This window comes from Callionymus lyra, chromosome 4 (genome assembly GCF_982586985.1).
Source record: "Callionymus lyra chromosome 4, fCalLyr1.hap1.1, whole genome shotgun sequence".
Lineage (NCBI taxonomy): Eukaryota > Metazoa > Chordata > Actinopteri > Syngnathiformes > Callionymidae > Callionymus > Callionymus lyra.
Window position 1 is genome coordinate 28,877,989 of NC_141821.1, and position 27,984 is coordinate 28,905,972.

The window sequence follows — 27,984 nt, forward strand, 5'->3', positions numbered from 1 at the left end:
TGACATTTTGAAGTTGGGCAATTTATCAAGAAAATCTGAAGTAGGTACCCAGACTACATAAAATCACATAAGCGTTTGTTGCAGACCATCAAACCAAAAGAGGTGGTGGAAGAATTATAATATATACTTTATTAAGTAAAGATTATAATTTACTTTATTGTGTTTTATTTTATAGAAGTATTTAAAAAAAAACAGTTATTTTCTTAATATTCTTTACAAATAGTTTGAGTTATTATAAATAATGAAGAATGACCCCTCATGTCTCAGCGTGAGCTCATGAGGGGTCAGTTAATGGTTCATATGTGGCCCCTAGTCTTTTGATACTGTATATTTGATGGTGGAAAACTCAATGGAATCGATGTCATTATTCCCTGAAAATGATGGGTTTGTTGCAACGTTTTATCCTAGTATTCATTTATTTTAATTCAAATTATTGTAAAATAAATGCTTCAAAGGCAAAATATGCATTTTTTTTCCATAACAAATTACAGTGTCTGGTTGTATTTGCAGAAAAAGCCACAATTTCCCAAAAGACATTCCTGTTAAATAATACATGCGTTTGTTCTTTCCTCGTGTGTTCCGAGGATGGGATGGAAAACCGGAAGTGGACGTCAGCGTCAGCGATGGGACTGGAAAAGAAAACACTTTGGTGAAATGGAGGACTTAGAGTCATCTAGAAAAGTAAAGCATTTATTTTAAAATAACACGATACAAAGATGAGCTTTCGTGCTGGGGCCGGAATTGAGGCAAAGGAAAGGTACGTTTTATTTAATTTCCTTCTGGACCGTTTAAAGAAAGACTCTAGAATAAAACGTAATCGCACATAATAACTGTTTTTTTCAAAGCCAGTCCCTTTTATATATATATAAATATATATATATATATTTTATGGAAGCAACTACACATCACATCAGCACCAGCGCACAGGTGCCCGTTAGCTTCCTCTCAGCTAACAGCTGCAGCTAGCATGGACTGCTTGTTTCACTGTCATAAAGCGTTCATATCTCACGCCACGAGTTGTTTCTTCATTCAATGTCAAACATGGCACACATAGTAAACCCCCCAATAAAATAGAATTAAAATCAGCTCCGTTCTCCCGGACGTAAATAACCATTGGGGTTCGACAGCTAGCTGGTTAGCCGAGTGTGTTTTAGAAAGAGAGATAGAAGAGCCTTCTTCAGGATCACAAACTTGCTTTCAATCGTTTTAATGTCCACGGAATACAACATATTTGATCGTTGTTTTTTGAGTGACTTATTGTTGGTGTGGATGTCACACAACTGAAGTTCAAGCTACAGCTCTGAAAACCGTTATTCGCACATCTATATTTGGCTGTGTTGCTTTGGTTCGCAGGGAAGACAGAAAGTAACTGCAATACAACTAAATAGATCCATCAACTAGAATATACTAGATCCACTAGAAGATCTTCACCTTATTAAACAGGCAGACGAATTGGAATACTTTTTTTATTTATTTATATTTAGCATGTCTATTATTTCAGATTTAAGGCACGTGTGTTGAGAAGAGCTTTTTTATTTTTCATATTATCTAACAGCTCAAACATCACATTGAGTACAAAGCTTTTACAATTTTTATATTAAATATGAGCCACCAGTATTTGTAACTTAAAAAAGCCATTCACGTTCTAAACTGGTTAAAAATGAAGACTGTCTGTTAAACACACACGGATGACATAAAAGAGAAAGTATTTTAAGTTATTCTAGGTACTTTCATTCATGATTGTTGACCTTAATAAAGACACATTGCATTAGTTAGGTTTACTTGCAGGTGATAGTACGACACAGCACCTTGATTTCCATATGAAAAGAAATCTATATTAATCTTTCTTTTAATTCGATCCTAGTATTCAATCTTGGACCCATCTCCCTTAGCTGTCAGAACCATGTTCCAGAATCGGTATTGGAAACTTTTATTACCTGTGTTTTATTGCCAAACATAGGGTTTTTTTTGGTGGCAGACAGTACTTAATAAAATAATGGAATGAAATAACACTCAAAATGAACAATAGAAAAAAAAAATCTTAAATTACTAAACATATATATTTAAAGGCATCTTTTAATATCATTTTTTTATATACTAACCTGTATATTATACTAATTAAAAGCAAATTATAGCTGAATTATTTTGTCCACTCATTGGCTCTGGGTGGAGGAGGTGCTAACAGTTTGTTACAAGGACAAATGCTGAGTCACATCTTTGCAACAGTTGTCGTGGTTACACCTCTGTACGAACCAATCATTGGAAGCGATAAAAGAAAACTTCTTATGTGTTTAACATGCTTCACATTTTCACCTCATTCTGATGACACAGCAATAATACTGACACTACCCAGTAATAGATCAATAAGGATTTGACACATCAATGCAATTGTTACTCTTAATTCTTTGTTCAGTGGAACACATTGCAGTGTTATTTACACACACATAATGTACACTTAAATGGCTATTATCAGTCTTGTAAGTTTCTTACATGCAGTCTACATGGACAATACTGATGGTTTGTCTTCTTGCTATGACTGGAATAAAAAATATTGATATTGTATCATGTGGTCATTTTATGACAATCATTATCTTCCGTTGTCTCACATATTCTTACCTACGTTCTCTCCTCTGTCCACCAGGGGGCGCGCGGTGTTTAAACCTCTCCACCTGCGCTTTTCTTTTGGTCCATCTTTTTTCTTGTGCGCTGAGATGAATCTCTCCATCATCGACAACATAATTTTGCAGAAAACATGAACATTTGATCACGTTTCAAGTTTTCGCTTGTTTGTGAAGTCTTTTGCCTCGAATACAAGTGAATGAAATATTTTGTTACTACGCTCTACATCAGTCGACACTGTGTAATCTCAATTATTAGGCAAGTGATTACTTAACACACATCATCATTTTTATGCACATGTTCCAACTAAGCTGTATAAACTGGAACACTTATGGGATTTAAGCATATCCGGTGATGTGTTTTTGAGTAATGAAGCAGGTTGTTGCCTCAGGAGAAGGACACACAATATCAAGATGTGCATAATTATTAAGCAACGTCTTCTCCTCAGACCAAATAGGCCAAACATATATTTACTGGACTCAGAAAAGTCTGAAATGGTAGAAGTCTTTCAGGGGAATATGGCACTCTTGAAATAGCTAAAATATTATGGAAGACTTGTGACCGGTATTGAAGGATTGAGGATATTTTGGTTGCTAATGAATTTATCTTTAAAATTCATGTTTAGGTTAGGTTAGTTTAGGTAGAACTTTATTGATCCCTCAGGAGGTCTCCTTCGGGAAATTGTTTTTTTCCAATTAGACACAGCAATACAGACGATTATTTATAAAAAATAAAAATAAGAACAAGAACAATAACAAAAAGCAATAAAAAGAAAGAACAAGATGACACAATCTAAGTCTATTAATTATTATTATTAAGTCTCTTAAGTTTATTTGTTGTCATTTTGGTTTGATTATTATTCTCACTTTAACAGGGGGAACACATTTGAAGGGAACATATTTGTTTTTCATTTAGTTGCAAAATAATTCTGCACAGTAGTTGCCCGATTATAATGGACAAATGAATATTCTCCAAAGACACTAAGAAACCTCACTTTTACTTTCTTAAATTTTCAGTTGTTCCATAACAAAATCAACCCTAAAGTTTTCAAACTGCCGGCGTTAAATGCCCATCATTCTCTCCTTCCTTGACTTTCGTCCAGGGCTGTGGCGCGTTGCTAAATGGAGTCGGAGCAGCTGTACCACAGGGGCTACTGCAGAAACAGCTACAACAGCATCGCCAGTGCCAGCAGTGACGAAGAGCTGCTGGATGGAGCCGGCATGGTCATGGACTTCCACACCACTGAGGATGACAACCTGCTGGATGGGGATGCTTCCTCCCCAGGTATGAACTTTCTTTCTGTAGCTCTCTTTAGGGGGATCTTCAATTTCACGCACTCGTAGTTCAGATGGATAACGTCCTCTGGCATTCCAATTTACTTATTGTTGGACCGCCAAGAAATAGTGTTGCGTATAGACATCTTAATTTAGTTTTTAGCCGAGGGCACATTTATCCCATGCTTTGATCAATTGTGTACTTAACATTTAATTAATATTAGTGTATCTGTACTGGCTCAATACAGGTGATAAAAATGATCAAAGAGCTCAAAGCTACACAAATATTAAAAAAATGATGATAAGGGTGGGGTCGGAACACATTATATTTCACCACATCTTAAGGCCTTGGCTGAAAGTGTAGAAACTTTTACAGCTAAGTCAGTAAGTAACTGGGGTTTAATTTCATGCATGGTTCACAAAAATGACAACATTTAATCATAATGTTTCATGAAACGTCAACAACCCTACTTAACTACACAGTAATAATAATAGTTCTGTCAGTCAAATAAGGTTAATTGTACAGATTGTATATGCATTTTGGTTTGTTGATAACGTGTAGGAAGAACCATTGTTTGAATCTTTTAGTTTTTTAAGGGTCAGTTTTCCAAAATCTCTTGGTAAGATAAAGAAATCTGGTGTATTAGGGCTTTTGTTACAAAGGAATCATATTCGCTTTACTGAAAATAAAATGACAAAGAAGCATGAATATGTCACAAACTTGGCACCTGGTTAAACAGTTAATATTGTAGATTTAGATCTACCCCAAAAAAACTTGATTCCTCAAATTGTGTTCTCTTACTAAGTTGTGTTTTTTGTAGCCATGAAGCTGATTAAAATTTTCTGTCGTATGCAGTCGCCTTAATACACTTTAACATGTTATTATTTGCAAATGCCTGAAGACTAAAAATGTTTGTTTTTTGTTCTTGTAAGTAAACACATGTCATGACTCGTAACAGTAACTTTGCATTAAGCTGTTATATTCCAAGTGAAAACTGGTGAAGTGAATATGAAAAACAAGTACAGTGCAATAATACGTTTGTGTATATGTTGTGTAGTTGGCGATTGACTACGAGACACCCTGGGTTCGCGTGTTTTCTGTGCTCCAGAATGTTACTCATTTCCATAAACCCACCCACAGGTCTTGTCAGTCTGCATTTGTGTAACATTGTCATTAACATAAACCAGTTTGGCTCTGGGCCAGTCACTTCAACCCTTTGAGCAAGATGAATGTGCTCTTTTCAACTGGCTTTCTTCGCCTCTCTCCTACTCTTACTTTGTTGTGAGACCTGAGCTCTTCAACAGCCTCGTCATTCTGTGGGTGCGTTAGGGAATTTGTCTCGTGGGAATTGAAACTTTTCCTTTATTTACACTCGAGTCAACGGAGAAATACCGTCATGGGAACCGATGTCTGGGATCATTTTTGCTTAAAATGGAAATACTTCAAATAGTTTACTTTTTGTTAATTTCTACCTGGATGTGGACTAAATCCTGCTATGGCTGAAGACACCGACCGCTGTAATGAAAGGTAGGAATACTTTTACCTTAAGGATGAGGTAAAACAAAATGATATGGCTGTGTGTATCAACTTGTACAGAGTTGACCAGCACGACCTGTCAGGCTCTATGGAAACATTGTGTATAAACACACCTTAAATAAAGAAACATTTGTAGAGCAACAAAATCAGCGTTCAAGCTGACGTCCTCCATCTATGTAATTATTTGGAAGCTAACATGTCGGAATGAAGGTCCTCCATGTTAAAGGATACATTGCTCAAATCTGGCTTGTGAAAGGATGGATTCTATCGACAGTTACTGCCCCATCAACCTCGGATGGTACTTTCTGTGCCTTGCATGCTGACGGGGAATCAGGGTTTGACTCCGGAGAGGAGAGCCGACTTCTCTCCGTGGTTTATCGTGCAGACACAACAGTGCACTGAGTTTTAAAAGATGAACTGGTAATGTTAAGTAAGTAAGTAATTTTTATTTATATAGCGCTTTTCCAGACCAGGGTCACAAAGCGCTTAAACAATCAAAACAACATTCAATAAAGTATATACTTTAAAGATCAAGATAAAACTGATAACACAACAGGAGTTCCAGAAAATCAAGGAAAAGCCTGAACAAATAAAAGTAAGTAAATTGTGAAACTAAGAAACTACATTCCAGAGATGGCATTCATTGTTTTTTATTTTTTGATATTACTGTGATGTAACTACAATCAGTTACTGGTTATTGTTACGTGAGCTCCTGTATCGTCACGACTGGACACATAACATTTGAGTTAAAACATTTAACAATAGATTACAAATAAATAAAAGCGTTTTCCCTACAATTATTAAACACTTGGCTCCAGTTTCAGCTCCTCCAGTGGTCAGAATCGTTGATTCCTATAGTGACACACACACACACACACCCCTCTGACCCAGCATTATGGTCTGTCCCGCACAGGCTGATCTCCCCTAGCAACTGGGCAGGCGCGCGCCTGATCTGTCACGGTGAAGGGTTGGTAGATGTGATGATATCATCCTGGTGAGCAGGCAGCAGCTGCAGCGAGGGTGAGGAAGGAAGGGAGAGAGGCTCACACACACTCACACACACTCTCTCACACACACACACTCACAACACACACTGTCATTCTGACAGCGCGCTGGTCAACATGGCAGCAGCGACGGACACAGAGTAGTGCGCAGTAAAGCCTAGCTTAGCTTAGCCTCGTCTTCGCTGCCAACATGGAGGAAGAAGACGCTGTCGCTGACCCGTACTTGCCGTATGACGGGGGAGGGGACACCATACCACTGCAGGAGATCCACAAGAGAGGTATGATGGGGAACACTCCTCCTTTTATAACGCATTTCCTTCGTGGTTTTTCGTAAGGCCTGTAGATGCTGCTCCAGCAAACGGATGTGGATCAGTTATGACACCGTTGTTACTACAGTCATCCGGGCACCTTTCATGTTGCACCTGTTGGTTGATGATTGGCTCAGGGTGTGTTTGCACTGCAGTCCAACACAGGTTCATACAGATGGAAGAACAGCAATGTCTCAAGGAACAACCCTCCGGCCATGAATTTTATTTTATGATGAAGTTTATCCTTTTTTGTTTCTTTCCCAAACATATTTTTGGTCGAAAGAGAATGTTGATTCTTGAGGATAGAAATGACAAATCACTATCACATATTTGGACCATAACACTTCTACCAGTAGTTATGGTCCAAATATTGTCCGGTTGTATGTATGTAACTAACATGTCTAACGTGGAATAACAATCACAGCTGACAGTTGCACAGGTTGGTCCAGATGACAAACCGATTTGACTTGTATTCTAAAAAATATAAATCACTGTATATAAATGTTTTCTTTTGATTCTAAATTAATGTTTGTTACAAGCGCTATTAAAGTGATGTTGCTTTGTGTGAGATGATAATTCTAAGGCACTGGTGCAAGCGTCGGTGTCATGACAAAGCTTTGTAATATTGGCTGGTATGACCTTCATTGGTAAAAAAAAAAAAAAAGCAGAAAAAATTCTATCTATTCTTTTATGATTTACATGTTTAAAGCAGCTTGACAGTAAAAATTGACTAGAGAGTTTTAATGTCATAAAAATAACAGGAACACAATGGTATATTAAAATCTTAATGTTGATCTTTTTTTCCTAGTCCAGCATAAAGTTAAATGTTCGAAAACCTCTCTTTTCAAGAGCAAACATCTTTCCTCTATTTCCTTTCATCCACTTAAGTTGTTCAATGTTTACTGAGAGTGAGCCTAGAAGAAGCCTGTAGATATTTGACTTTTGTCTTTTGCTTGAAATTCAATTTGCTTTACCTCATAAAAGTTGCTTCTCAAGGTAAACCAGCAAAGCACGTTTATTTTATGGTTTTTGTAGCTGACTTAGTATCGTTATAGATGTCACAAGTTGACATTCTTCTATTAGGTCTTCCATCTAACAAAAAAATACACACTGATGCATTTATTGTCAGGTTCTCCCATTTGGACTCAGACTCGACAACTCGCGGTCAATGGTATGGAGGCTGTGGAGTTTGTTTCATGAAGCTGATCACATGACGATTTAACAGACTAATGCTAGTCCAATCCAGCTGACACACAGTCAGCTGCCTCGACAGCCTCTGGTCTAGTTTCCCGCTCACCTGCTTGGTTAAAAATCGTTTTATTTGAAAAACTCGTTTGTTTAGATGTTTTTTATCCGATAACCGTTTGCAATATAGATAAATCATTATTCTGGAACAGACAAAGTATCAGTTGTAAAACAATGGAGATATTTGGTTGGTGCTGAAGGTCCAAACTACAATATGTGATAGGTGTTTTTTTTAATATCATTCATGCGCTTTCTCTAGATTACATGTAGTCAGAAATTCTTCACCACCATCAAATTATTTCAAACCTTTTGTAGTTTATACAATTCTGTTCATACCAAAGAAAATTCACGTCAACAAAAAAAAAAAGAAAAAAGTTTCATCTTTGATCCATTAATGACGTCTTGTCTTTCAGTGCAACCTTTAAAACCTCTAATAGAGAAGATCACAACATTTTTTATACTTTTCTTAGATTGATGTTCTTGATGGTCAGGAAATATACAAATATTTAATATACTGAAATATATTAACAACATAACAACATTCTCTCAGAACAAATACCAGCACTATTGGATTTATTAATTTTTAAAAACTTCTCATTAACAAAATGTTTAATGCAGAAAAACAAGTTTGGGGGGGGGGGGGGGGAATGAATACATTAAAAATATAAACATATAACTTATAAATAAAAACATTTTATACATTTGATTGTGATATTTAAATAACACATTTTTGTGCCAACATATGCTGTAGTATTCTTGAACAAGCAGACTGAAAGAATGTGAGACAGCTGAGGTTGAACAATATTATCTTTTTTTTGGGGTGTCGCTCACATCTTTGCAGAACGTGGTGACGTCCCTGTTCTTCTCAGCCTTTGTGTCCGTGCAGGCGTGTCGCTTGAACTGGTGACATGCTTGATTGCTTTCTGTCACCTGATCTTGGACCGCAACAATTTGTGCACAGCCTTCTAAGAAGCACTTTGTAACAGAAATGTCACCTTTCGTTTAGTAACTAAAGGAAACGAAAGAAGGACCTTCAAAAAGGTTTGATTCTTTTTTTTTTCCCCCAAGTATGAACCCTCCCCAGCTGAACAGACCTTGATAAAGGCTTGACGGCACATGTGGCATCACCATGTTATCACTTCTTTCTGTAAGATTCTGCACTCAAATCATTAAGACAAGGAATGGAGAGATATAGTGTACATTGTGTGTAAAATGGTGCAACTTTGACTATTACAAAAAAATTATCACTGAATGTAGTGTATTATTTTTGTTTTAAAACATCCATTTGGATAAAAATACATGTAATTCCTAATAAATAAGAAACATGTTGTTTGTTATCTTGCTTAATCAGTCCTGAACTAAAATAACCCTGCAGAACGAAAGAAGAAGTTTTTAAGGTCATTGCTTGTTGAGTGTGTCAATACCTGATATAACTGACTTACTTTGTTGGTGTTTGCATCTCTCGATGGATCATTACTATTTTTGGAAATGGAATTTACCTCTCTTGCAGTTTGCTTCTGATCTTAAATCAACATTTCAGTGGTTTAACCTCCGCCTTCCTCAAACACTGGTCTTTTACACCAGAGTGCAACCATCTGCCATCACCTAAACGGAAGAATCTAATGATCTGCTCTCAGGTCACCGCAGGTTTTGCACTTTGAACCGACCTTAGGCCAGATGACCGGGAGATTACATTTGTTGCTGAATTAGTTTACCATCTGATCAATGTGTATCCATCAATATATAGTGAGGGAGTATCAATATTAATTTGTCAGAGGATTTTATTTTCCAGTTATTGACTTTTGACTATATTTGTCATTCTTGCCTGAAACGTACAAATAGCTTGAGCATGTGTCATGATTAATTTCTCAGTGCGATATCCGTGAATGCACACTAACAGGAGAAACCTGTTCCTCCAGAGAATAAGCAGTTTTAAATTCACTTCTGAAATGCATTTCTTGGGCAACATTCTTAAAATTTTTGCTTCATTTACCAAGTAATTGTAGGTAACTGGACGAGTGCTGCGCTATTTTGTCTTTGTTGATGATAAAAACTATTCATTTATTTGGTCTCCATGAGATATATCTCATATATTCAATACACACACACACACACATAATTTCATTATTAAGTTTCCGATGACAGAGCAATGTTAAGAAAAGATGTGGTGACACTGTTTTTACATAGTGACCCCCCTGGGCAGTTCACTGAAGTATGTTGTGTGGCTGTATGATGATATGAGTCGGACTGTTTTCTGTTGCTGATGAATCAGTGATGCAGAACAGAACAGACGCGCCCAGACGTTTCTTGTCAGATGTAGACGTTAACTGTGCACACGGCTCAGTGTTCCCTCTTCGTGGTTTAAGATCATGATGTAAAAGTTGCGCTAATATAGCCCAATAGACATGTAATGGTATGTTTGACCTCTTTGTACGTTTGGTGAGGATCACTAGTGAAAATGTGTGATAATAAGCTACACCAAAATAACCATTACATTTGAAGTCTTGTAATTACTATTTGGCCTGTTTAGGATGTGTATTATGTGACTAAACTGCTGTTTCTCTGTAGGATAATGAATGTCTATGATGGTATTGCTTTAATCCTACTTCATCTGTCTGTGCTTATCTTTCCCCTGTTGGTTTCTTCTGTGTCCTCTGCTGCTATAGTGTCTTTGAGAGAATATTTCAAATGATGATTAGCCCCTTTGAATTCAGAGGTTAAATAAATAAGCAGGACAAATGGAATTCATTTATTTTCATTTCCTCTGTAATGTATTTTTGCCTTATTCACATCTAGACAAAATTGTTTTCCATCCCTCAGGCTCTAACTACGCCGTGTCGAACGGCGGGGGTATGGCCAGCAGCACCACACACCTGCTGGACTTCCTAGAAGAGCCTATTCCTGGTGTGGGGACATACGATGACTTTCACACCATTGACTGGGTCAGAGAGAAATGCAAAGACCGTGAGAGACATCGGAAGGTAAAAATAAGGATATATTTTTTGTATAAATAAAATAAAATGTGTTAATATGTTAGTCAGTGTTTCTTATGGTATAAAGAAATTAAATCATGTTGATTCCTCAGTGTTCGCTGGTATAGTGACAAGAGCAAACCTGTTTGGCTTGACTTTGAACATCAAATAACATTTATCTAGAGGATCAGAACCTGAACCAGAATCCACAAAATTGGTACTATTGACCTTGATAATTCTGTCCAACCAAACATTACACTGTTTAAATTCTGTTTCTAATAAGTCCTCTTCCTGAAATAATTGTGGTCAGTTAAGTTTTCCAAGAGTTGTTCAGTCCAATAGATTTAATGTGTCATTATTCCTCCGTAGTTACATTTCTAAAGATATTGTAATACTGTAATTACGGGACCTAAGCTGAGCCAAAAGACAAAAGTAATAAATTAAAAGAATGATATTGAAAGATTAAATACATAAAATTTAATGCTGTAACTAAGGATGTAAAAAGTGTAATTTTGTCTCATCTCGGTTCTGTCATTTCTTAATGTTTAGATTCTATAATAGCTTATTATAAATCAGTATATATTTGAGTATTTAAGTATTTATGTTCTGGTTTTTGTGTTTAGATAAACAGTAAGAAAAAGGAGTCGGCATGGGAGTTCACCAAAAGCCTGTACGATGCTTGGTCTGGGTGGTTGGTGGTGACGCTCACAGGCCTGGCCTCAGGTATCTAAAGTTCTTCTTTGCATGAGTCATCTACTATAGCAGCTTTCACAAATACAACGTTTTCTACCAGATCTATCATGATACAGCCACACAATAGCACCATACAGTATATTTTAATCATTTTATTTTATTTTGCCTTTATTTCCTTGTGCCTTTTTTTGTATTTAGTTTGGTGCATGTAGTATCAGTAGGATTATAAATGTAACTTCTTCTTTTGCTCTATTTTTTCATGTTCTTCTTCATCTCCTCATCTTGTGTCTGCTCTCGTCCACCCAGGTGCTCTGGCGGGGTTGATCGACATCGCTGCTGACTGGTTGAATGACCTGAAGGAGGGGGTTTGCTTGAGTGCCATGTGGTTCAACCACGAGCAGTGCTGCTGGACGTCCAATGAAACCACCTTTGCAGAGAGAGACAAGTGTCCTCAGTGGAAGAGCTGGGCTGAACTCATTCTCGGCCAGGCAGAGGTATCCACAGAATCTTTTTATCTCTCTGTATTTATCAGACTTTGTCAGGGCTTGTTGAACATACATAAGTTAATATTCTAATATAAAAGGAGCTAAAAACATATGAACTGCTCAATAATCTTTTTTTTTTTAAACTTTTTTTCCCAGATCTTTGAGATCTACTATTTGATTATTCCTTGAAATAAACTTTCCATTGTTTTTTTTTTCTTTTAAGATATAGGCAGATTTAAGCCTGTATGTGACTTAACAGCTTAGTCAATTGTTTGCTAGAAATCAAACATTGGCTGAGTGAAAACACTTTGCAGCTAAATGTGGACAAAACTGAAACTCTGGTTAGTGCGCCTGATGATAAGGTTCCAGGGTTGAGTCAGTACTTGGGTGACTTAGGTCAGTCTGTCAAACTGAGCCTGAGAAACCTGGGTGTTGTATTTGACAAAAACATGTCTCTATGCAGAACAATGCAGAAAACTGACCGGAAACTGTATCCTTCAACAGAGAAAAATCTCTAAACTTTCGAAAATGATGTCACAACATGATCTGGAGCTTGTTATCCATGTGCTTGTGTCTTCTCGTTTAGAATATTGTAAAAGTTTATTTTATTTTCTGAACAAGAAGGAGCTGTCTCGCCTGCAGTTATTACAAAACTCTGCAGCGAGAATTCCTACCCGCTCTAGTAGAAGAACTCGCATTTCCCCCGATCCTTGAAACTCTTCACTGGCTGTCAGTTTCTTTCAGGGTCAATTTTAAAATTCTGGTTCTTACTTTTAGAGCTCTTCATGGCCAGACTCCTCCTTACATCAGTGATCTGATCCAGCCTTACACCCTAGCTCGGGCTCTGAGGTCTGTGGATCAGAATCTACTGATGGTTCCTGAACACGCTTCAGGACCAGAGGAGAGAAATCCTTCCAGGCTGTTGCTCCTAAGCTTTGGAACGATCTTCCTCTCCCTCTGTGTTTGATGGATCTACTGACTCCTTCAAGAAACATCTTAAGACATATTTATTTGTGCAGGCTTTTCCCTGATTTTCTGGGAGTCCTGTGTTTGTCTTATGTGTCTTGATCTTTTTAGTATATATTTTAACTGTGTATTGTATTTGATTGTTAAAGCGCTTTGTGACCCTGGTCTAGAAAGGTGCTTTACAAATAACCTTTACTTACTTAACTTCTCAAAGCACACCTAAAGTTACAACTTATTTAGTAAGTAAGTAAATGTTATTTGTAGACACAGTCCTTGTGAACTAAATAAACATTTCTATGTCATAGGTGTTCAGGCTGTCTCATTTGTTTCTCCTTTTCTTTTTCCTATTTCCCTCAGGGTCCAGGCTCTTACATCATGAACTACTTCATGTACATCTACTGGGCTCTCTCCTTTGCCTTCCTAGCCGTGTGCCTGGTCAAGGTGTTTGCTCCATACGCATGTGGCTCGGGGATCCCAGAGGTAACATTTGACACTAATTGTATTGTACAGAATGTTGTCTTAAAGGTCATTTTGTGGTGTAACCCTTGATGTTACAAATCCTCTTAATGCCGCTAACATTTTACTGAAAAATATATTGAAAATATATTGTTTTGAATAAACCATCTTACAATTTTTGATTCATTCTGGTCAAAGCCTTGGTCATTTGTAAGCTAAAAGGGTGGTTAGAGTCTTTGGTGTTTATCATTTTGTATGTATGATTTATTGTAAATCATCTAATGTTTGTTCCAAAGTCCCACTTCCAAAGTGAGCGTATCTATCAAACTGGTTGTAACTATTTTGGGTCACTAAGTGGCCTTGAAGTTGCTTGCAGTACCAAACCGTTTATTTATGTAAAAATACTCTATTTTACATATTTTACATTTTATAATTTTATTACCGGAAAAAGTCTCAGCGAAATCTTACCCACTATAAAAATTAAAGCATTAGAAAATGCTTAGAAGAAATCACTTCAATATGGATAGATAGATAGATAGATAGATAGATAGATACATAGACTTTTTATATAATATATTCATGTTTCAAAAAATATTCTCATTAAACAACTGATATAAAAAGCTTTGATAAGTTGTAGCCGTTAGTGTCTCCGAAAAACATCAAACGAGGATAAGAAGAACCAATTTGTTAATATTTGTTGAGGAAATTAATGGCTCGAATCAAATATTTGATCAGTTTCTAACTTGTTCTGGCAAGAAGATGAAAGTCTACGAGTGTAAACCAAACCTGATCATGTTCCTCAGATAAAGACCATCCTAAGTGGGTTCATCATCAGGGGTTACCTGGGAAAGTGGACGTTGATGATAAAGACTATAACTCTGGTGCTGGCTGTGGCATCTGGACTCAGTCTGGGGAAGGAGGGACCTCTGGTCCACGTGGCCTGCTGCTGCGGGAACATCTTCTCGTATCTCTTCCCGAAATATAGCAAGAATGAGGCAAAGAAACGAGAGGTGATATAACTCATAATTATTGATCGTTATTTAAAATGTTTACAAACTCTCATTTCCATTTTTTACGTTTCTTTCATGTAGGTTCTTTCTGCTGCGTCGGCGGCTGGAGTGTCTGTGGCTTTTGGAGCACCGATAGGAGGTGTCCTGTTCAGTCTGGAGGAGGTAAAGAACATACATATGAGCAAAATATTAAGGTTTCTTATTTCAAGATGAGAGTTATATTAAGTTGATGATTCTGGACTCCATTTTTCAGGTGAGTTACTACTTTCCTCTGAAGACACTCTGGCGCTCCTTCTTCGCCGCCCTGGTGGCGGCCTTTGTGCTGCGCTCCATCAACCCATTTGGAAACAGCCGTCTGGTGCTGTTCTACGTGGAGTACCACACACCATGGTACCTGTTTGAGCTCATCCCCTTCATTCTTCTGGGAGTGTTCGGTGGCCTGTGGGGCGCCTTCTTCATCCGAGCCAATATTGCCTGGTGTCGGCGGCGCAAGTCCACTCGATTTGGCAAGTCCTTTTATTTTTTTGGGGGGATGAATTTTAAAAGGATGCGAAGTATGGCTGAAGAAGTCCATATTAAAAAAAGGAAACATTAATAATAGGATGAGGAAAATATAATTAAATTTTGGTGTAGATAAATTCATAAGTTCAATCATAATTTGAACAATATTTTCAACATTCACTTGTAAATCCTCTATAGTGTTGCTGCTGGTAAGAACTACTGTAAACGTTCAAAAACTAGAAAACTTGACCAGTTTAAGGCTAACAATATTTTTTTATAACCACAATCCCCTCTGACCTCTGGCTTCACCCTCTTTATTTAGGAAAGTATCCAGTTCTGGAGGTGATCCTGGTGGTGGTGATAACGGCAGTCGTTGCTTTCCCGAACCCCTACACGCGTCAGAACACCAGCGAGCTGATCAAAGAGTTGTTCACCGACTGCGGCCCGCTGGAGTCTTCTCAACTCTGCCAGTACCGCAGCCAGATGAACGGCAGCAGAGCCTTCACTGACAACCCAAACCGCCCCGCGGGCCCTGGTGTCTACTCCGCCATGTGGCAACTCTGCCTGGCTCTCATTTTTAAAATCATAATGACCATATTTACCTTTGGACTGAAGGTGTGCGTCATCCATCAGCGAGGAGATGCTGGGGTAACACACGCTAATACCACTCCCTGCCCCTTCAGGTCCCTGCAGGGTTGTTTATCCCCAGCATGGCTATTGGGGCGATCGCGGGTCGAATCGTTGGGATTGCAGTGGAGCAGCTGGCCTATTACCACCACGACTGGTTCCTGTTCAAAGAGTGGTGTGAAGTCGGTGCTGACTGCATCACCCCTGGACTTTACGCCATGGTGGGCGCCGCTGCGTGTCTGGGTGAGTGCACGTCAAGGAAGGCACCAACTTTTTAACCACCGAAAATTATTTTTTAATCGGAATTACTAGGCCTGAAATGCATGTCTGCAGACACACGCTCCACTCAGAACCTCCTCACTTCATTGCGACTGTACTTTTATCCGCCTGGTCTTTTTTCATTGACACACTTTAATAATTAAATCTGTACATGTTGGTGATAGAATGACCAGAAGAAACACAATGTCGGCACCACTTTTCACAGACGAATGATGTATTCAAAGCTTTCAGAATCGCTATGGAGGGTTCAAGAGCGTAGGATATTTTGTAACAAAGTGTGAAACCCCTCTCACTGAAACAGACTTGGTTACCTTATTTTCAGTTTTGGCAAATATTTAAATTTCGGTGCATCGCTTATTAAGTCAAAGAAAGTTAAATTGTAATTGTTTATTTTCCTCTTGTAGGCGGTGTAACCCGAATGACGGTCTCTTTGGTGGTCATTGTCTTTGAGTTGACCGGCGGGTTGGAGTACATCGTGCCCCTCATGGCCGCCGTCATGACCAGCAAGTGGGTGGGAGACGCCTTCGGCCGAGAGGGGATCTACGAAGCCCACATCCGGCTCAACGGGTACCCCTTCCTGGACGCCAAGGAGGAGTTCACGCACACAACTCTGGCCAGGGAAGTGATGAGGCCGCGGCGCAGCGACCCGCCATTGGCGGTGCTGACACAAGACGACCTGACCGTGGAGAACCTGCAGGCCGTCATCAACGAAACCAGTTATAATGGATTTCCCGTCATAGTGTCCAAGGAGTCCCAGAGGCTGGTGGGCTTCGCCCTGCGCAGAGACATCACCATCGCTATAGGTGTGTTTTAATGGAATTATATTAATGGTTTAAAGAAGTGATGAACATAGAGCCATCAACCCACAGTTGAAAACTAAGACCAAGGAAATCCAAGCTGGATCAAAAGGCTATGAATTAAAAATGATTTAATTGAGTTTTGACATTTGAAACGTTATATCCTTCAATGGTCTGGTGGCGCTGTTTTACCAACATGTTTACAAACTGACCTGGTCTCTTCTACTTCCTGTCAGACAATGCTCGTCGTAAGCAGGAGGGCATCATGTTGAACTCTCGGGTCTACTTCACCCAGCACGCCCCCACCCTCCCCGCCGACAGCCCGCGCCCCCTGAAGCTGCGCTCCATCTTGGATATGAGTCCCTTCACCGTCACCGACCACACGCCCATGGAGATCGTGGTGGACATCTTCAGGAAGTTGGGATTGCGACAGTGTTTGGTCACTCACAACGGGTGAGTAGAAGCTGCCGTCTTGTGTTGCCATGAATTTGCGGAAACAGGATTTGGCTGACACACACACACACACACACACACACACACACACACACACACACACACACACACACACACACACACACACACACACGGTCTGGTTTCACATCATCAGAAAACTGCTGAGCTTGTGCTGCTGAAACTAACATGGCTTCCTAACAGGAGGTTTGCTGGCGTTTATTTTTTTAAACTGGCCATTTAAGAACTGTTTAAGAACGTATTCACCAAACCTTACTCTAGTATTACCTTATTTATAAAAGTAATAATTGTATAACAAATTGTCTTAAGACATGAACACAGCCTCCTTCAACTATTTGCTACATCAGTGTAATTCACATATAGTTATGAAACTCCTGAAATTGAGACAAATAATTACAGTTTTTATTATTTTACAATTTAGTTTTGGACCATTTTCCATTTCAATAATTAAAAAAACTCAAGTTATAGATTATAACCATTAGACCTTGTAGGATAGAAGAAAGTTCATTTTGAATTCTGTTGAATCATTTAACGTTTTATGTCTATTTCTTCTAAGTTTCACTGTGATAGGTTTGTGTTGCATTTTTCTGTCCCTTTTTTGTTTTTTTTTGTGTCCTCATTTTTTTGGCCAGCCATCCCAATAACAGGTGTGTGTTTCAGGATTGTGTTGGGCATCATCACAAAGAAGAATATTTTAGAGCATCTGGAGGAGCTCATGCAGCAAACGGAGCCCTCGGTGACTAGACCCCCCGACCCTTTACTCAAACCTCCCCGCTTTCCTCTCTTTAGGCACTTTTTGGAGGGATGCATGACGATTGGTCTGAATGGTTGTAGAAGGTTCTCAGCTCAACTTCCTGTCTGTCGAGTGCTGTGGGTTGTTCTGGTGTGGAGCTGCTTCTAGAGAAACTTGCGTAGATTTCCCTGCGCCCCTACATTTTCTGTGTTTGGGTTATCTCTGGTGCTGGACCTTTCTGTTGAATGACTGTGGAGCTTCTTTCAGACATGAGATCTTAACCTGCTCATCTATTGGATCTAGAAGTTTACCTTTAAGTTGTAGTTCCTGTAATTAATTATTTTTCTACAGATGTTAAGTGAATTAATCAATCTTCTCCGATTTTTGTTTGGTCTCCAGTAATATATGACGTTTATATTAGTGTTTTACGTTCAACATCGATATGAACAAGAAAGATAATCCACCCCATGTTTCAGTACGAGTTAAGTTCTCATTAACTCGCCGCTAACACCAGGCATGTAAAACTCACAGTCTCCTGTGACATATTTCATGCTGTCTATTAAATGCATACATCCCATAATGCACTGCAACAGGTTGGTTTAAATACAAGTCTAAAACTGTTGATTAAAATCTACTATATACTAGATAATTAAGATTAAGCTTCAAGATTGACAATATTGTAATCCGACTCGTACTTCATTTCACAACAATATATAAAAGAAATAATACATTTAAAATGTATGTAAATAAAATGAGTAAATATACACATTTTTTCAGCCCACGACTCAAACGTTTCAAAGGTTTCTTCCGCGAGTTCGACAGCCCTGCAGATCACATGTCTGAAAAGGCCTGAGTCGGTACTTCCACCTCATAGTTCTCCTGCTAACCTTCACCTCCCTCTGTCTGTTCCTCATGTAGTGGTCGGTTAGACAGTCTCATGACCTTCTTCATATATTTTTACACCAATAATGAATGTTCTCCCCTTTTTTTTTTCTTTGTTCTTTTGTTATTACTCTGCCTCCTTTTCACCCGGACGGCTCTGCAGATTGACAACTTGTGACCCGTCGTCTTAACCAGCACCTGGCGAGTAGCTAGTCGTCCCTGGCGACTGAGCGTTTGAATCTCCTAGAGTAGTTTGTGGCGAGCGAAGAGTTCGTCTCTAGTCGTGATTCCTTGTTTGTGTGTAGTGGTAGTTTGCTCTGTGGTGCAGTGACGTCGTGCAGTAGTCATCTAGTTTTTTTCCCTGAGTTTGTGGCGTTGATATGACGTTGTTGCAATATTTGTTTACTTGAATGAACTTTGACAATGTTTCCTGAAGGCCAGCTGGTTCAGGCTGAACAGTCGAACATCATTTACTATTAATTGACCTCGGTAATGTGAAGCTTTGTTAGAACATTACAATTAAATGAAGTCAATTCGTATTGAAATGATTTGTAAGTCATTCATATGAATTAAAATGATTTGAAGTTACCTCGATGCCACTAGTTAATGATAATGATATTAGTTTTGTAAAGATGTCTCATCAACTATCCTTTTAAATCAGACTGAGCTTCAGCGGCTGTTTACAGGAAACATTGTTTCAATATAAACTATTCAACTCTTTGACATCTGGGGTCAGACCTGAACAAACAGTAGACTATCGTCTGCTGCTCTTCTCAAACAAACAGATCAATCTGCTGTGTTGCAGAACAACATCTCCTCCTCACTATTGTGTCTCTCAACCGTCACTCCTGATATCATGCTCTTGAACTGGCAACACTAGCGATTCAACCTTTTGATACAAAGTGTGTGTCACACAAGCCACTCTGGTTACACACTTGCTTCTTTGTGTCTCTGTAAGAGTGACACCACGAAACGACTCGACTGTGAAAAGCTCTGCCGTCAATCATAATGAAATCCAGTGACGCACTGCAACAATTCAAGCTCTTACAACAGCAAAAGCGTTGTGTACACATGGAAAACACAATTATTGCAAATCCTTCAGATGTGGTGGTAAAATAAAAGTCCATCTAGTCAATTTAAAAAACATCACAACCGGTGCATGTGTACTCATCACACTTTTCTGAGTCACCACCGTGGATGATAAATAAAAAAAACTTCATTTAGGAGACCACGGGTCCCCAGTTCTGTTCAACACTGGACTGGATCGATTGGTTTAACTTGCTGATCTTTGAGGAAAAAACCCAAATCGGTTTTAATTGACATCTAGCTCTGACTCAGTGAGCGCACATGGAAAGATGAGCATTGGTGTATTTCTTAACCAGTTGAGGTTTAATCACAGACAGATCTTTACAATCAATGTGTACCAGGACTGTGTTAATAAAGTTGTATATAGACTTGTACTCACAGAATAAAATACCAAAATCCAACTGTGAGAAATGACGGATAAGTTTGCCGTGAAGCTGTGTCGAAAAGCTACTTTACTTTAGACCAAAATGAAGCGTTAACTATCAGTCCTGTGAAGGTCTCCTCCTACAACTTGAGCTTCATGCACAATAGTCCGTCAGCTAACATCTTTACTGTTGGTTCTTATGTGAATCCATTTGACAAGTTTTTACTAAATGAAAAGCAGAGCTAACTTGAGTCGAAAACCTGCACTAACTGTTTGTGTATTTTAGATATTAGCTACTTCACAGTAGTGATTATTCTTGACGCGAGTGTCGATAAATTCATCAACATGTTCATGACCTGTTTGTTGACCTGGTGACATTTTAAAGACTCAAGGAACACGAGTATCCTGAGAGTGAGTCTCCAGCTCTTCTCCTTCAGCTGTTCCTCCTCTGGTACTGCCGGCACCAAATGTCGTGTCGTCCTGCTCTGGTTGTAGTTTCTCGTAACTTCTCCTCCTCTGTTCCTTCTGTTGGCCTCACTACACTCTCACCTACTAACTAACTGAGCCTGCTTTAACCAGTTGGATGATGGTAGCCAACGACAACAGAACTTAGACTCGTCCAGTGCGGCCGCTGCTCCAGTCACTCTCTCCAACCTTCTGTCCTCTGTCTCCCCCTGCAGGCGGCTCCTCGGCATCATCACAAAAAAAGATATCCTTCGTCACATGGCTCAAATGGCAAACCAAGATCCCGAGTCAATCATGTTCAACTGATCCGCTCCTTCCAGGACGCCTGGGCGGGAGGGGGCGGCAGGGAGGAGGAGGAGCAGGAGGACGAGGAGGTGGGGCTCCTGGACGGAGCCAACCTCTGACCCTCGGAGCCGGTGGGTTGTTTCTGTCCAGACTGTGGCCCCCCCACACGCTCGCCATGAAAGGGAAGAGGACTATCTTTTCTGCTGCTGAGGCCCTCGTGAGCGGCGGAGTGGAACACACACACACACACACACACACACACTCTCAGACATGCATGCTCCGTCCTCCGACACACACACAAATGTACAGATTCACATTTGCACTCTTCTTCGTCACGGTCAGGTGAAGGGTCAAAGGTCAGGATGATCCGCTGAAGAGGGGGAGGGGGGTTTGCGATGACGGACCTTGACGCCACGTGCACAGCTGACCCGTGTGTCCTCATTTATTTCTGTGAAGTCTCTGCGTCTGTATGTCATAACATTCCAGTCAGGTTACCATGGCGACCCAGACGCCACCTGACTCCATATTGGAGCGTCTCTACGCCCGCATCGCAACATTAACTGCTCCTCATCTTGGATGTCGTGGTGTGGAAACCTGGACGTGTTTGTGTTTTGACCGTGAAGTCCTTCCAGACGGGAGAAGAGCCACTTCCAGCTCGGAGCCAGGTGTGTGTGTGTCAGCATCAACGCTCTCGAACCCGGAGTCTTGTTCTTTCAACGTGGGTCGCTGCTGCTCCTCGGGCTCGTCGACCCGTACGTGGAACTAACGCTTCAAATGATCCATTTTAAGAAAAAACAACTTTTTCACTTTGTAAATGGAATAAATCGATATATCTGCAGTTTAAATTATACAAGGTGATGAATTAAAACTATTGAAATTACACGTTGTGAGACTTTCCTCTGTTTGATTTTAACAATCGTCATTTTGTATGGGATGTATTCATCTTTACCTCAACGTTACTCAGCTGTTGCTAAAATGTTTATATTGTTGAACCAGTCGAACCAGTCATGAGTGATATTTGCTCAAAGTAAATGTTTCTGTCTTCATTCAGTATTTACTTCCACAGCTGAAGACCTAGTTCTCACTGAAACGTCGTCTCTTTAAACTCTCAAATCAACCGACTCCATCGACGAATGCTGTTTATTTCTATAAATGTATGACGTTTCAAATCATTTCTTCAGGTCGTTTATTACCGAAAACGTGCTATCGTGTCACTAAAGCGACATCCTTATATGGTCACTTCCTCTCTCCAGCGCTTAAAAGTGTTTTCTACGCTGTGACAAACCTCTCGGAGGCTTTTTATTCAATGAAATAGTGAAAGAAATATTTATATATTTGTGTAGTGCTCCAGGATTCATTAGAATACTTGTTACACAAGATCTCTTCGAAACAAATTTCACAATTTCCGTTTTGAAAAAAGGCATCTTTCAGCATTTCCTTTAATCTTGATCATCCTTCATCACATCTGTTCTCTCCATTTAACATAAAGTCAACGTTAGTTACAAATACTTTAGAGGACGCCGTTTACATTTTGGACATTCTATTGAAAGTATCACGTGTGAATATAAGTTGACGTCTTATATTCGATGGGAAAACAAACTAGTATATTTTGGTTTTCTGACTTAAACACTAATGTATTCTAAAAGGGAAGTCACGAATATCAAAGTTCTCTTAAGGAGGGTGGAAAACAGGATGAGACCATTTGGTTAAGTTTTATTGTAGACATTTATGCGTGTATTTATTTCACAATAGCCATTTGAAGGTCTTCTCCCCTGGATGTCGCTCTTTTATTACCTAATTGTGACGAGGGTGTTCCATAGATAACACTCCTGATCATCACCACACACAGGACTCCCACCTGAGTCACTACATTTGAAACTGCCCACTCAGTCCATCATCTCGTCACTTAATGAGCACATTATGACACAAATGTGTTCTGTCAGGGGATTAGCGCTTCGATTAGTCATCATGATACAAAATGTAACCATGAATACAATGTTCCTCTTAGATTGTGTTACTTTGCCTCAGAGCTATCTGCATAAGGATGTGGATTCACTGCTAAGGCGTGATTAAAATAGTTACATATAAGACATTCTTTCAGTCGTACTTGAAGCACCACATTATCCCCTCTTAATGCCACATTAGTCATTTTCCCCGAAGACACCATTTGAATGTTTATTTCCAGCCACAGTCGCCTGCTGCTGACAGTAGGAGGGCGAGGATCCAGTTCTGCTGCACACACACACAGGAAGTCACGATATTTGTTTATCAGAACCAGGTGAATGCAAAGTTCTGGACTGTGGAGAGGGAGAGAAACCAGGTTGGACGATAAGAGTTTCCCGCCTAGTTTAGTCTTCTTAAGGTGCGTTTGTGGCGTGAAATGTAGGCGGCGTGTTTCATTTCGACACATCAATTATGTACCTGCCGGTCAATGGTGTCAGAGCATGTCATTTATCCTTTTCCCCGCCGTGAGACGCATTGAAACATCTTTTTGAGTTTGACCAGCGGCAATAAAGAGTCGTCGACCTTCCATCCACCTCCGTTTTTATTCACTACAAAAGAGGCATCATATGAGCACCAGTAAAAGCAGAGCAGCCAAGCGGAGCGAAGGCTCGTCTCCCAGAGTGTCTGGACTCCTGGACCGTCCGCTTGAACATGCAGCAGAGGAGTCGCACGGAGCGCCGTCACGAGCAGGAAAAAGGAGGCGACGAGGAAAAAGTAACCCAGACATGTTATGATAAGATCACAGCACTTAAATCAAACAACTAAAAAGGTTATGAACGTACAGCTAGTCTGTTCACACGCACGAGTCCAGCGTGTGGTCCTGGTCCTGCTCGAGTCCTGCTTTCATATGGTGCAGTCTGAGGCTGGGTTTGTCTTTAAAAAAAGTAAGAAACTAACCGTTTGCAATAATTTAAGTGGTGGAGAGTACAATTCTATGCTTGTTACATTGATGTGACGATACATTCCGACGTTAATGATTGTTGACAAAGTGATTGTTTTGTCTCTAACAAGGATTCAAATGTCGTCAGGTCAAGATGCATAGCAGAAATCTGGGGGGTCACACGTGGCTCTCGTACATCACCTGACAGGGGGGGGCCTCGCTCGTGGCGTCGCTGCTGGGCGGGGCCTCGGGCGGGGCCTCAGGCGGGGCCTCGGGCGGACCCTCGGGCGGGGCCTCAGGCTGCTCCTCCGGCTGCAGAGGTGAGGGGGGGCTCTGAGGGGAGGTGGGCGTGGCTTCGGCGGGGGCTTCTATGCAGCCTCCGTCGGCGAGGGGCGGGTGCACCGACACCTGGATGTTGATGTGCTGCGGCTGGTCGTGCAGCGACGAGTTCTCGGAGTCGGCCGTGGGCGACTCGCTGCGCTCCCTGCCGCCCTCGGTCTCGGGCAGGATGGTGAACACGTCTCTGGCCCCGATGGCGGCCACTCTGCCGGCGACCTCGCGGCTCCCCTCCAGCGCCTGCCTGAGGAAGGTGTGCCTCATCTCCTCCACGCCCACCACCTCCAGGATCTCCTCCATGAAGGTGCGGCAGTTCATGATGAGCGGCGGCAGCGGGATGCTGCGGGCCAGCTCCTCGATGTAGCGCGCGAACTCCATGGTCTTGAACTGCGTGACCTTGGCCAGCTCCAGCGTCTTGGCCGACGTAATGATGGGGATCCTCTTGGCGATCTCGAAGGCCTTCTGGAGCTTCTCGGCCCCCTCGGTGCGGAAGAACTCGTTGATGGCCTTCTCCGTCTTCTTCAGGTGGCTGCTCATCATGCACAGGCGCGTGACGTTCAGGGCCATGATGATGGTGAAGGTGACCAGACACACCACCATGTAGTACACGCCCATGTCCCCGTTGGTGAAGACCACCCGGAGCGTCACGGTGCAGTTGGAGATGCCGTGCACGTTGGACGCCATGCACGTGTACTTGCCACGATCGGCAAACTCTATGCTGGTGATGTTCAGGACACCATCGTCCAGGAGCCACCACTTGCCCCCTGCAGAAGAAGGACACGTGGATTCAGAACCTCTGACCGACTGACTGCACACGAGACACGATACATAAGATAAGATATTTAGTTCAAAGGAGGGATTTTGTTTCATACAATTGCGTTTACAAACAGCTATTTTTCACAGGTTCTTGCCTCTTCCTGAAATGGCTTAAAGAATCAAAAACATGCAAAGAATTGACCTTCTTTTCAATAATTATATCTGGTCTGCGAAAGGCAAAAATAAAAAAAATGAACTTTTTAAAATATTTTTTTATTGTAACTGGGGCTGATTTTAAGTACATGAGAGAAAGTAAAGCTGCATGGGAAAATTTGTAATTATGATTTGCTATGACATCATTTTATTAACTTTCAATAGAGATTTGTTTAGGACTTTTTTTTGTTTGTGAATATGTCCATTGTTTTAAATGAAAGGTTTAGGAATATTTTATAGGCATATTTAAGCTCATTTCATGTTGATTTTTCTTCTTCTTTTTGGGGTTCCCAGTCCCTCACAGTCACAGTATAAAATATTAGAAGAATAATTTAAGAAAGAGAAGTATTTTAAGCACCAGCTTATTTTCCACTGATCAGAAAAGCGGAAGAGTTCAAAGGTACTGAGGAAAAACTAAATCCAAATCCATCAAAGGCATGAACGTAATCTGGGTTATCGCATTGTTCTCGCTCCTACTTCTCAACAACCAGGACAAGTTTTGCACAACAGCCTGGAAAACACCCGACCTCCTGCTTATTTCACTCCCATGTGACTGAAGAGCTGCTCTGGACAACAATGTGAGAGAGAGACAGGAAGTCGAGTTAAGCGTTTCCTGTGTAAACTCGGGAGAAATGCAAACTCCCTGAGCCGACAACAAGGTGCAGGCAAGTCACGACAGGCCACACACAGGAAAAATACCTGTGGGCTGATAGTTTCTCCTGGTTTGCTACACTAGGAAATCTTCTGATAGACCATAAGAAGTGGAGATAAAACTTACCGTTGGTGTCCAAACGTTCTCCGTGGGAGTTGAACCAGCTCACTCTGGGGAAAGGTTCTCCAGTGACATTGCAGTCGATCAACACGCAGCTTCCCTCTCTGGCGATCAACTGGCTCACGGTGCTGAAGAACGTCGGGAGAAAACCTTCGCTGTCCGTGCTGTTGTCGGTGGCGTTCAGGGAAGAAGAAGAGTCTCCTGACCAGGCCTCCGTGACGCGAGAGGCGGTCAGGGCCACCAGAATCAGAACCACGTATCCGCCGGCCTGCTGCATTTTGTCTGAGTGACGGTGCGGGACCCCAGGGGCATTCCTCCTCGGCCTTGGAGTGGAGACTGGCTATCTCTCGACTGTAGACCTGCTCCTCACGACTGCTGCTCCCAACATCTCACTGCAGGAGAGAAGACGCTGTTCAACAAAACATCTGACACAACCAAACTGAACTGTGTGAACCATAAATCACAATCCCCTACCCCGGAAGAGAAGTTTGCTAAATTAATCTACTTTTTCTGTCCTGAGTTGTCAGGTGTCATGACTTGTTTTGGGATAAGAGCAGTGATGTGACAATCGTCTCACAGATAACAGTTACATGATGAAAGAAAATGAAATATATTTATATTCAAGACAATGGACAGCTGCTCCTTCGTTCCACCACGCTTCACAGAGCATGTGATGGAGGGACTGGTTTGTAAAAGTTGAGATAATGTGACTTTCAACTCCATTTAAGAGACAGACGTGGTATTAGTGATGCAACTGATCTTTGGACCAAAGGAAATTGTGTAATGTGCTTTGTGGTGTCAGACACAAATTTTTTTTGTTCAAACTCATACAAAAACATCAATTTATCCCTAAATTCTATGTTGGTTAAAATCCTTCGGTTGTGCTAAAGTGAGACTCGTTCAAAGGAGGTGTTTTTCCAGCACTTTATGAGGCTAACGCTGCTACAGCTTAGTTACACTGGGAAATAGGAGCCGCATTAGCATTATTTATTCATTTAAATACCCTATTTACAATTCTAACAGCCACACCGTCCTTGTTACATTATTGTGTAAGAATAACACGTTAGAGTTAAACTGGTTGAAGATGTTATACAAGCGTATTATGGAGGACATCTTCACTGACACGATAGCAACAGCTTAATAACATGCTAGCTGGGAAATAACGGGGCTTAGGCCACGTCTATTTCCTGGTTTCACATCGATGGAAAAATACAATTCCAACCAAAGAAATATAACACGCACATCAAGAATGAGTATTTATCGAGTCGTATTTCTCACGTTTTAAAATGGACGAATGGGGGTTTTAAGTGCGCTCGAAATGTGATACACAAGAAGCCGACAACCAGGGCGTGGGATCCGGCTATACACTGGAATTTGTTTTTTCCATGTCCATGTAAGTGAATGTTTGTTGAACACGTTAATATGGTTGTCGTGTATGTTTTAAAAACACATTAATGTTGTTAGTGGAAGAAGAAAAAGAAAACAGGAAACATGATCTAAAGCTGCGTTTGCGGTAAACGGCGGAGAAAACGAATGACCGTCAATATAAGCGGATATAAATATATGTTTATTTAAGACTCACCGCATGATCTTTGGAAGTGAGTCTTGAAGGAACCTCCAGGTGTGTTTGGTCTCAGCTCCTTCTCTGCATCTCCATCCTGATCCAGATCCTGCTGCTGCTGCTGCGGCTGCTACACCGCTGTGACGTCACGAGGTCTGACGGTGAAACTGACTAACGTCGTCACACAAGGAGTCGATCATTGAGATCCACTAACAACAGTTACTTATTCATTCTTCCAGACGCTTGGATTGTTGTTGTTTTTCTTCAAGTGCTTCTTAGTTCTGTGACTCTTATATGGAGTGTCTCCGCTAGAGGGCGTTGCATTTGCATGTTGTCTATGTAATGCCTTTACAAAAACAACTCTCCTTTAGTAAGTAAGTAAGTAATTTTTATTTGTATAGCG

General features: G+C 40.6%; 2 protein-coding genes across 7 annotated transcripts; one reads left to right on the forward strand and one right to left on the reverse strand.

The window, feature by feature from the left end:
* The first annotated feature begins 616 nt into the window (after positions 1–616).
* On the forward strand, positions 617–21,939 carry clcn3 (Cl-/H+ antiporter 3). Of its 5 annotated transcripts, none has more exons than XM_087789578.1 (15): positions 617–757; positions 3,722–3,903; positions 10,808–10,968; positions 11,583–11,682; positions 11,959–12,146; positions 13,461–13,583; positions 14,363–14,569; positions 14,651–14,731; positions 14,823–15,075; positions 15,393–15,685; positions 15,754–15,940; positions 16,381–16,779; positions 17,010–17,226; positions 17,905–17,980; positions 20,990–21,939. In XM_087789578.1, exons 2-15 carry the CDS (start codon positions 3,741–3,743, stop codon positions 21,176–21,178), a joined length of 2,637 nt encoding a protein of 878 aa, XP_087645704.1. In that variant the 5' UTR covers positions 617–757; positions 3,722–3,740; the 3' UTR covers positions 21,179–21,939. The 5 variants fall into 5 exon arrangements, with proteins under 5 accessions (XP_087645704.1, XP_087645707.1, XP_087645706.1 ...); XM_087789581.1 differs by lacking the exon at positions 20,990–21,939 and adding an exon at positions 19,023–20,957; XM_087789580.1 differs by lacking the exon at positions 17,905–17,980 and having other exon boundaries at positions 619–757.
* Positions 21,940–23,586: 1,647 nt separating this feature from the next.
* On the reverse strand, positions 23,587–27,817 carry mfap3l (microfibril associated protein 3 like). 2 transcript variants are annotated; one of them, XM_087789583.1, is made up of 3 exons: positions 27,603–27,817; positions 26,027–26,412; positions 23,587–25,043 (listed from the first exon to the last, which is right to left on the reverse strand). In XM_087789583.1, exons 2-3 carry the CDS (start codon positions 26,295–26,297, stop codon positions 24,121–24,123), a joined length of 1,194 nt encoding a protein of 397 aa, XP_087645709.1. In that variant the 5' UTR covers positions 26,298–26,412; positions 27,603–27,817; the 3' UTR covers positions 23,587–24,120. The 2 variants fall into 2 exon arrangements, with proteins under 2 accessions (XP_087645709.1, XP_087645710.1); XM_087789584.1 differs by lacking the exon at positions 27,603–27,817 and adding an exon at positions 26,495–26,664.
* Positions 27,818–27,984: the final 167 nt, after the last annotated feature.

Excerpts from the sequence above, each read along its gene's own strand:
- clcn3 (XM_087789578.1), top strand. The coding sequence starts at position 3,741 with ATGGAGTCGGAGCAGCTGTACCACAGGGGCTACTGCAGAAACAGCTAC. Across the intron at positions 3,904-10,807 it reads TGGGGATGCTTCCTCCCCAG|GCTCTAACTACGCCGTGTCG; the intron begins GTATGAACTTTC and ends TCCATCCCTCAG. Across the intron at positions 15,076-15,392 it reads GCGCAAGTCCACTCGATTTG|GAAAGTATCCAGTTCTGGAG; the intron begins GCAAGTCCTTTT and ends CTCTTTATTTAG.
- mfap3l (XM_087789583.1), bottom strand. The coding sequence starts at position 26,297 with ATGCAGCAGGCCGGCGGATACGTGGTTCTGATTCTGGTGGCCCTGACC. Across the intron at positions 25,044-26,026 it reads AGAACGTTTGGACACCAACG|GGGGCAAGTGGTGGCTCCTG; the intron begins GTAAGTTTTATC and ends CTTCTTCTGCAG.